This window comes from Gouania willdenowi, chromosome 17, assembly GCF_900634775.1.
Source record: "Gouania willdenowi chromosome 17, fGouWil2.1, whole genome shotgun sequence".
Classification (NCBI taxonomy): Eukaryota; Metazoa; Chordata; class Actinopteri; order Blenniiformes; family Gobiesocidae; genus Gouania; species Gouania willdenowi.
In genome coordinates this window covers 3,758,849-3,768,888 of record NC_041060.1, presented here as the reverse complement: position 1 = coordinate 3,768,888, position 10,040 = coordinate 3,758,849, and the positions used below count along the sequence as shown (strand labels likewise).

The 10,040-nt window shown below is 39.9% G+C and overlaps 1 protein-coding gene across 1 annotated transcript; it reads left to right on the top strand.

The window, feature by feature from the left end:
- Positions 1-220: 220 nt before the first annotated feature.
- Positions 221-8,135, top strand: crsp7 (cofactor required for Sp1 transcriptional activation, subunit 7). The gene is made up of 3 exons (XM_028473638.1): positions 221-535; positions 1,414-1,488; positions 4,583-8,135. Exons 1-3 carry the CDS (start codon positions 464-466, stop codon positions 6,269-6,271), a joined length of 1,836 nt encoding a protein of 611 aa, XP_028329439.1. The 5' UTR covers positions 221-463; the 3' UTR covers positions 6,272-8,135.
- The last annotated feature ends 1,905 nt before the right edge of the window (positions 8,136-10,040 follow it).

Below are 10,040 nucleotides of genomic sequence, written 5' to 3'. Positions count from 1 at the left end.
AAACAATAAAAAATATATGTTTTCTATTTGTCATGACGTCACTATGAAGGACCTAACCTGCCAAAATTTAAAAAAAATAAATTAATGAAAGTTAAAATAAAAACAAAACATAAATAATTGTTTTGATATGCATAAAATAAATGATTAACTCTCGTGTGTGCGGGGATGATGTTTACCTGGCTACGTGCTGACGTCACTGCGCGTACATGGTTTCCCGGCATGCACCAGGAGGCCGCGGAGACATCCCGCAGCTGTAGTGAGTCCCAGAGGCCGAGCAGGGCAGCACTCAGCTCCGCTCTGTGCGAGCCACACGCAGCCCCTTCACTCAAAGACTCTAAAACTATGTCGTTCGGACGCACGGTGCGTTTCACACGCAGCTTCTGAGTCATTGCTTGTCTCCCCCCGGTGTCGGTTTTGGAGGATTCCTCCCTCCATCCATCGTCGGGATCGCTCCAGACAGGCAATGACAGCGGTGATAGGAACCCCGCAGCAGATGAGGGACCGGCTGCTGCAGGCCATCGACAGTCAGAGCAACGTGAGTGACGCCGCCGCTGCTGCTGATGCTAACGGCTGCTAACACAGCTACCCCCGTTAGCTTGTTTACCTAACCGCTGCGGGCCGTTGACGCTCACACTCACCCGCCCGCTGTCCCCCGATTGATAAATTACACTATAAACTATTAACTGTCATCCTGTGTCCACATGACTATTTCCCTGTAAAGATAGACTGCGGTAATGCCCCGAAGTTTGACAGCTCGGATGCTAACGTAGCTGCTAATGCTAAAGTTGTGTTCGTAGGTTAGTAGCTAAAATAACCGACACACCTTTGCGCTTTTCATATTATATTTTCTGCATATTATAGTTCCTGAATTTCAATAAATGTCTTTTGGCTGTGGCCACGTCTTTATAATAGTTATAATTTTGTTGAAATTAAAGGTCTTGCCGTGACTCATTTCATGCTAGCCGATAGCCACCAGTGTCACTAGCCTAAAGTTATTAAGTAACTAAATCAAATTAGTACAGACGAGTCTAACAATAACCTCAGTATTGAACTCTGGGGTCCTAATAATAAGTAAAATTGGCTGTTTTTGGTTTTAAATTGTAAATAGTTGCCATTTTGCGATGTCGTCATGTCCCCCTGAAGCTTAGAGACGAGCTAATGCCACCATGCTAACACGTTAGCAACCATGTCCCATGTCACACGCTGCACTCAATATTTAGGGTTTTAAATCATTACTGAAAATAGTATGGGTGTTTAAAGTATGTTAGGCGTGTAAGCAATAATCAGTAGCATTAATTTGAGGTTTTTCACTATTTTCAGTGTAAATCACCAGATTTAGCCTCATACTTTTTGCCATTTTCTTGTCCTGGGTTTTTCAAGCATTTCATTTTCACTGCTTTTTTCTCCCCCCAGATATGCAATATGGTGGTTGTATTGGAAGTAATCGCTTGTCTTGAAAAGTATCCTATCACCAAAGAAGCACTTGAGGTAAGAAAACTGTTAAAAAAACAACTCCTGATCAAAATTGCAAGACCAGTTGAAAAATTGCAAAGAAAAATAATTACACTTTGCACTGTTGGATCTTCCAGAAGGTTCAAAAAAGAGTTTGATAATGCAATAAGACGAAATGGGAATGAGACAAAAACATGGAGTAAACGATTTATTGTAAACAACAATTCAACTGAAATAGGCTGTTCATCAGCTGATCAAAGGTTTAAGGCCATTGCTTCAAAAAAAAAAAAAAAAAAAAAAAAAAAAAACTAAAATGGAACTGAAAGTTTAAAAAAAAAAAGGACTCAGTACTAAGTTGATGCACTATTCTTGTTGATCACCTCAAAAGTGTAATTTTGTGGCGTTGAAGGAGACGACTAGCCTGGAATTCATCCTAATCTCGTGTTATTCAATGTTTAATACAGGCAATTAGTCTGGAAGCGCTCACCAGGCGTTTGAGTTCTGGCCCGTGACAAACACGCGCATAGTAACCAATCAAATGAAGAGCGGATGTGACAACCTTAGCACGATAAACTAGGTATGGCGTTTAGTACAGTACAGACAGGGTTTTAAGCCTGTTCTTGTAGTGGTTTTGACAATGTATCCAGGTCTTTTAAAACGAAGCAGAGCAGTAGCTCCGAGGGTCTTCTCCATGTTTGTTTTGACACTGCTTGGTATAGGAGATTTGGTGTTCTTTATGTACTGCTCTGATTGGCTCGGTTTAGGCTAGGAGACGGGGCCATTAAAGATGTTTTGTGTTTTTAACCCTCAAAACACCCAAAAACACAAGTGGCATTTTGGGTGTTTTTAATTGTATGCCTTTCAATATTGTGGTCATTTTTAAGGCTAGTTGTAAGAAATTTTGCCAATTTTGTTTTTTTTTAATTTTGTTTTTTCTTAATTCCAAAGTCCCGTGTATTGGAAGTGTATAGAAAAGGAGAAATGCATCATACTAACATTTTGACCAAATTTGCCCCATTGACTCCCATTGTAACCACATATTTCATATACCGGTACTGTAATCATGACACATCATAATGCTTTTTCAATTAATAACTAATAGATCAAAGTCTCTACCTTCACAATAAAGGAAAAATATATTTTAGGTGTAATGACCCCCCTACCAACTACAGACAATCACATGAAGTTTTAGGGACATTTCAGTGAAGGCCTGGATTTCTAATCTTGCCAAGTATACAAGGTGCACAAGTGTATTTTTTCTTTAAGGCTGTTCTTGTGCCAAAAAATAATAATGCATTAAATTCACTTCTGCGATCAGTTAATGACACGATCAAGGCTGTTGTATTTTCACCAGAAACATTTCCATTTAGTCCTCAATACTGAATATGTAGCGTTTTACCTGCTGAAAAAAGTAGATGTAGTCATGATAAAAAGTCAGTACAAACATAAAAAGGATTTGATCATAATAAATTGTATATCTATGGATAGGTCTGAAGTAGTTGAAAAGATTTGATGTGGTGGAAATAAAATAAAAAATTTCATGGAGTAAATTTTTTTTGCACTGTTATGAGACGGACTGTTTGTGTACACAAGGTGTAGAAGTATAGAATTTAAAGGACTGTACAAAGGTTAAAGCCCTTCTCTCACAGATGACATCTGATGGTTATTGGATCGCAGTCAACACCACTAACAACCTTACTTTGGGTCGAGGCTCGTCCCGTGTCTTGACGAACAGCCAATCGGATCCTCCAACTTGGGGCCAGTGAAACTTCTTTGGGTCTAAACACGACTTTTTTGTTCCATAACTCTCAACATCTTTTAAGGAGTTCAAAATAACCGTCTCACTGCGTCCAACCTCAGCAGCAATGGTGTGTTGACAGAGGTCTTGCTTCTGCAGCTCAGCGATCTGACCACGTTTAAAGAGAGAACGCTTTCTTGCTTTTGGACATCAGGAGGTCGCCACAGTGTTAATACCTGACAGAAAATGACATTTGAATTTTATTTCGTCAGTCTTCAGAAAAACAAAAAACAACACTCAGTTGTCTAACTAATGAGCCAAAAGGGTTTAGGTTGAAGCAAAAGCTTATACACACTTATCCCATCACAAAAAATCAAAACAAGGCTCTCTAGATGATAGCACCCAAAACAAATTTGTAAACTAATATTACCATTTTATTTATTTGTTTATTTCAGTGGGACAGTGTATTTTAATGTACAGCCGAAGTCCCATGGTGCAGGGGGTAGGAGCAGATGCAGAATAGAAAAGGCTAAACATACACAACTCCACAACAATATGACAATACACAGTGACAGTGACAAATTCAAATCATCTTATTTAAGTGCTCAATTAAAATGCCTGAACTTGTTCACTATAAGATACACACACACTTATACGAGTGCATGAAGAATAAATTACAAGAATATGCATATTTAGTCATCACAACTTTGATTAATATTAAGCCATTCCTTGATATATGGTTTTGCAATACACATTTATTTAATGCATATTCTACACAAAGTTTTATATACAGTTTATACATGCACATTAATCATATACTGTAAATATATATATATATATATATATATATACATACACACTACATACTGTACATGCATGTACATATGAATATTACACTATTTCATATTTACTACACCAATTAAATTTCAGATACAAAATATAGTGTGGCAATATATAAATTAATAATGTTCTCTATCCCAATATATACCTTTTATTCTGTTTATTGAGTAAGTATTGATATATTTTATACCATTATATACATATTAAATGCTAAATACTTAAATTATAAATCCCCTACTCTCTCTATCAAAATCTTTTCTGCTGCCCAATTTAATCCAGATTTTGAAAGAGTTTTAGCTTTTAAAGGCTTTGGTCTTAAACTTTTGATCAGCCGATTAACATCTTATTTCAGTCTGTTTACGAATATGTTTCTTCTTTTTCTCTTTTTAAGCTCTACTTAGAACCTTCTTAAGATCCAACAGTGCAAAATGTAAATTCTTGCAAGTTTTCAACTGGTCTTAAAATTTTTTGATCAGAAGTTGTATACAGGTTCAATATTTAATTACCGTGGTTTGAAGTTATTCCTAATGTTCACATATCGCGTCTTTTCAGGAAACTCGATTAGGAAAACTGATCAACGACGTGAGGAAGAAGACCAAGGATGAAGACCTGGCGAAGCGAGCGAAGAAACTCTTGAGAAACTGGCAGAAGTTGATCGAACCTGGGTCGGCTGTGACTCCAAGTGTCTCCGGGTCTACGAATGGCAACTCTCACCCCTGCAGGACGGATATCTCCTCTCCAGACATTCCGGCGTCGGGGAAAGGCATCCCCGAGGTCAAAGTAAAAAATGACTTCCACAACACGTACTCCCCGAAAGCGGAGAAATCGAGCAGCCGCAAGCGTCGGGCGGAGAACAGAGCGAGCGGAGTGCACTTACCGGAAAAGATTGCCAGGATGTCCCCGTACGATAACAACACAGCGTCGCCACTTCCCACCAACGGAATCGCAGGCAGTCCAGAGGTCGTTCCCGACCAGGACGTCGTCCCATCCCCCGACAGATCCCAGGTTGACCACAACGTCGACAACGACAAGATCAACAGAATCCCAGTGAACGCCGTCAAGCCCCGCCCTAGCTCTCCTGGTGTCAACAAACTGCCGAGCACTTCCTCTCTGATCAAAGTCGCTGTGATGCAGCAACAGGCCAGATTGGACGAAGGAGGAGGAGGTGGCGGAGAGGGATATTTTCAAACTAAAAGCCCCCGCGGCCTCACCACCAGTCCCAGGAGCGTAAAGCAGGAAACTACGGCCAAGCGTTCCTCAGCGTACGCTTCCAAAGGAACGCCAGTCCCGAGCCCGTCCTCCAGAGACTCCCCTTTGTTGTTATCTCATCCCATTTCTTCCCCAGTGCAGACGACGTCTTCTTCCTCCCACAGATCGGCGCTGCACTGGGGCGGTCCGACCGACGTCCCCCCGCTACAAGACCTATCCCCAACGCTGGAGTCCCCCGTAGCCTCGCCCTACCCCCAACAACAGAACTCAGAACTCCACACAGGAGCCGCGCCTGTGTCCGACGACGCCGCAGACGTGACAGTGTTATATAACTCAGAGAATAAAAGGAAAAAGTACCGGTCCAGAGACTACTTTGTTAACTTGGACGGCCAGAAAGTAGAAGATGCGACTAAGCCCGTGCGGTTAAAAGAGCGTCGGATCACGTTTGACCCTGTCACGGGTCAGATCACCTTGCTGCAGAAAGAACCATCGCAAACAGACGATGCCCCAACCCCCGACCCCGCAGAGTCCAGGCAGAGAACTGACAACACTGGACGACAGTCCCCCCCACCTGCAGCACCTACACCCGTACCTGTACCTCCATCTGCACCCTTAGCACCTTCAGGCCCCGGCCCCAACCCTTTCCTTCAGACCAACTGGAAGGAGCTGTCCCGAAACGAAATCATCCAGTCCTACTTGAACCTTCAGAGCAACGTGCTCACGTCCTCAGGGGTCCAGGCCCAGAGCGCGCACTTTTTCATGTCTGAGTATCTGAAAAGGGAAGAGCAGGAAACAAAAGTGTCGAGGAAGACGCACGCGCTGCAGACGGACAGCTCCATAGCGGAGCTGGCGGGCGTGAGCCGGGACGTGACCGCCGACGACCTGGAGCGGATACACATGCGACACTGGGCGGGCGTCAATGGTTGTTACGACACCGAGGGTACGTGGTACGATTGGACCGAGTGCATATCACTGGACCCTCATGGGGACGAAAGCAAATTGAACATCCTGCCATACGTTTGCCTAGATTGAGGGTTTTTTTTTTTTCAGGAGAGTTCTCATCTCGTTCCACTCCTTCGTCTCCCCTCCCCCAAATAAGACGTTTAGAAAATTCTGTGCTTTTGTTTCTCCAAAAAAAAAAAAACGACAGACAGGTATGCTATACTCTGCTGCCACGTTTACCGTCTTCTTTCTGTGATAAATGTATCAACATTTTGGTAAAAAAAAAGAAAGAAAAAGAAGCTTAAGAGTAGTTGAGTTCGTGATTTCAAAGGGCTGTCTCTGATTTGTTGTTTTAAAACAGAAGAAGGCCACAGGAATGGTTGCAGCAGCAGCAGAGTACTGCGATTGGCAAATTACAGATGACACAATTATGCCAGATGGCCTGAAAGAGAGTTACGGTCAGAACCGTGCTCCTATTTCAAGCTTTTTTTGGCATGAAACGTCGCCTTTTTGGCCTTTTTTTTTTTTTTTTAGTTTCTAATGAAAAGTTACAGTTTAGATTCAAATTTAACTTGACGGTTGGAGGTTATAATTAGCTCTCGGGGTGCAGACCACCACAACAATGTTGATATAGACTTCCTCTATTAGCACAGTTAGAGCCTGAACTCGTCCCAGAATTTTGAAAATACTGGAACGTGTTCAACAGTATGAGAAGCTTTATGTGAGATATTAAGAAAAAAAGAGTAAATTATAAATTTCATTGTTACGTGTATACATCTATTTATTTTTTTGACCATTTCATTTATGGCGTTTGTTCAAAAAAACTGTTTTTGGAGGTGAACCATAGAATCCTTGTTTTTTTTGTTCTTTTCTCCTTTTCCCTGCGTTTGCATTGTGTTGTTGTCGTTGTCAGGCTGATTGTTGTCACCGTCGCAGTGGGCACACACTAACAATTGGTGCGCGCCTACGTTTGCACACGTCAAAGTTTGCGCGCGCTAATGTACGCTGGCTTTTGCACACGTCAAAGTTTGCGTAGGTAAACGTACGCTGGCGTTTGCATGCGCTAACATTTGCACTGGTCTTTTAAAGACAGACCAGTGCATTGGTTAAACATTCCAGAAACACACTTACACATTTACACTCTACCCGTTTAATCAAACTGCTTCTATACTTCTTCTACCATTGACTGGATAACAAAATGGGGGGAAAATGGCGTCACTAATTGTAGTGTGATAGGTTTTTGCATCTTGTCTGATTTTCTACAACAACAAGCACTGTGTGATGAACGAAAATAAAACTAAAATCTTCTCTAAAAAATATTAATGGGCATTAGTGTTAAGTTCAACGTGTTCAAATGCAAGTCTCAAGTGGTGTGGCTATTGCAAAGTTCAAGTTGTGCATTTGTGTGCAGTCAATGGTACAAGTTTGCTAACTCAATTCTAACCTAATAGTACAATAAAACACTTGGTGATTTCATAAGTTATCTGCTATTAAAAAAATTTTCAATGAGGAATTGGTCGAAGTCAAAGATTTCATTCAACACTTTAAAGACTGATCAGAAGTTTTCCAGGGATTTTTATCGCAGTGTTTCCATTGTTACATTTCCTGCACGTCTTTCACAATAAGAGAAATTGTCATTCATTGTCTTTTTCTCACATGATCTTAACTTGGCTTGGGTTCTGTGCTGCCATTTTTGTTCATCTTTTTTCAATCGTCCCTCCTTCCCCACCAATGTGCCTTTGGTAAACGGTAAAACCTGGATCTGTTTCCACTTTGCGCCTAACTAGAGCTGAGTTTACTTACTGCGAAAGTCCTGCAATCAACGTGACGCTGGTATATGCACTGTTTCTGCTGTTACCGTTTTTGTACGCGCTGATCTCGGCGAGGACGAGGTGCCGAAGATGTCGATGAGAAACTGCACAACACGGCTGGCAATAAAGGAAAAATGCTACAAGTTGTTGACGAGAGTCCGTTTTTTATGTCTGGCGTTTATAAAGAATTCATTCCATGGTTAAAGTTGGATTTCTACATCGTTTTACTTTCATTTAAAGTGATCAGATTTGGCTTTCACTGATAGGTTGTACTAACCTGTTGTGTTATGTCCAGTAAATATTAGAAAATGTGCATTTATGATCCATCTGTTATTAATACAGGAAAGAACAACTATTTTTTGAATACCTGTGTTTTTTATTTGTTTTATTTTCTCATGTATGTTTCTTGTAGTCATTTTGTTTGTTTCTATTAATTTTCTGTCACTTTGTTTTTGTCTTACATTTCCCTTGTTTTGTATATTTTTGTGCATTTATTTGTCATTTTGTCAGTTTTTTATTTCTAGCATTATAAAGAATCCATTCCACTAATCTACTCTCTAAGGTTGGATTTCTACATAGTTTTACTTTAATTTAAAGTGATGATATTTGGCTTTTACTGTAATAGTTTGCACTAACATGCTGTGTCCATGTGAGGGCGCACATTGTCCTTGTTTTCTATACAGACATATACTGTATATCGAGTAATTTTAGAAAATATGTGAATTTGGCTCATCTGCGCAATAATACAAGAAAGTACAGGGATGACTTTTTTTTGTACCATTTCTGCCACCTTAGTTTTTTGTTTGTGCAAGTTTTATTTGTCTTATTTTTCTGTTTTTGTACTAATTTTGTGTACATTTTTGTCATTTTGTGGTTTTGCTTTTTTCTGTTTCCATTGTTTTGTTTTTTCTTCAGGGGTTTCTTTGCTATTTTGTGCATTTGTCTTTTTGTGCGTTTTTTGTTTTGATTTTGGGGTTTCCATTGTTTTGTGTAGTTTAGTCCTTTTTGCTATTGTTTTGTGTTCATTTGTAATTTAGTACGTTTTTGTTTTTGAGCTTTTTTTTTTAGTTTCCATTTTGTATGTTTTGGTCTTTTTTTTTTTTTTGCTATTTTGTGTATTTGTCATTTTGTGCATTTTAGATTTCTGTTTTCATTGTTTGGTATAATTTTTTTTGTACATTTTTGCTATTGTTTTTTTTTTTTGCAGTTTATCATTTTGTGCATTTTTGTTGTTTTTTGGGGGGGTTTGTTTGCTATGTTTTCATCGTGTATATTTTTTGGCATGTTTTGCTTTTCTGTGCAATTATTTGTCTTGTTTTGAGGGATTTGTCATTTTTTATGTTGTATGTATCCTATAGCACTATTTTTGTTGTCCTTCAGTGTATTTTTCTTTACTTTTGTGTGGTTTTATTGTCATTTTGTGTCAGTAGTCAATGTCTGAACTATTCGCTCCCTCAGTTCCTGCAGATAATAACTTAATGAGAAGTAATGGTCAAACCAAAGGGTGTAGAACTCTGGTATGGATTAAGTTTTGTTGAACATAATTAAATCTATTGATGATGTCATTGGGTTTGATAAAGAGCCACTCACTGTATTAGACTGAGCTGTGGCTGAGGAGACATGCAGGAACAAAGGAAAAACTTCTTTAGACACCTGTGATCTAACTAAAGGTAACAATAACTCGCTGAGTGACTGGATGAGGTCGCGTAATAATAATGTGTTTTACGCTCCATGTGCTCCAAGATGTTGACTCAGACTGGCACACCTGTACGTCCTCATCTATGACGTCAGTGTGAGAAACACCTGAGTTTGTGTAATTGGTGCATCCGGAGTTTTCATCACATTCTGAGGGATGATCACATATCACCACAAAAATGTAGGCTACAAATAAGGTCTGTTGCCACTTGACTCTAAAATATAACTTTGGCCACAGTCAATACACAAAAAAAAACGACAAAGTAATCAAAAAGACTGTCAATAACTATTTTAAACAAATGGCCGGGCCCGTGAATCCTCTCCGCGCCAAATAGCACTTACCACATTCCAGA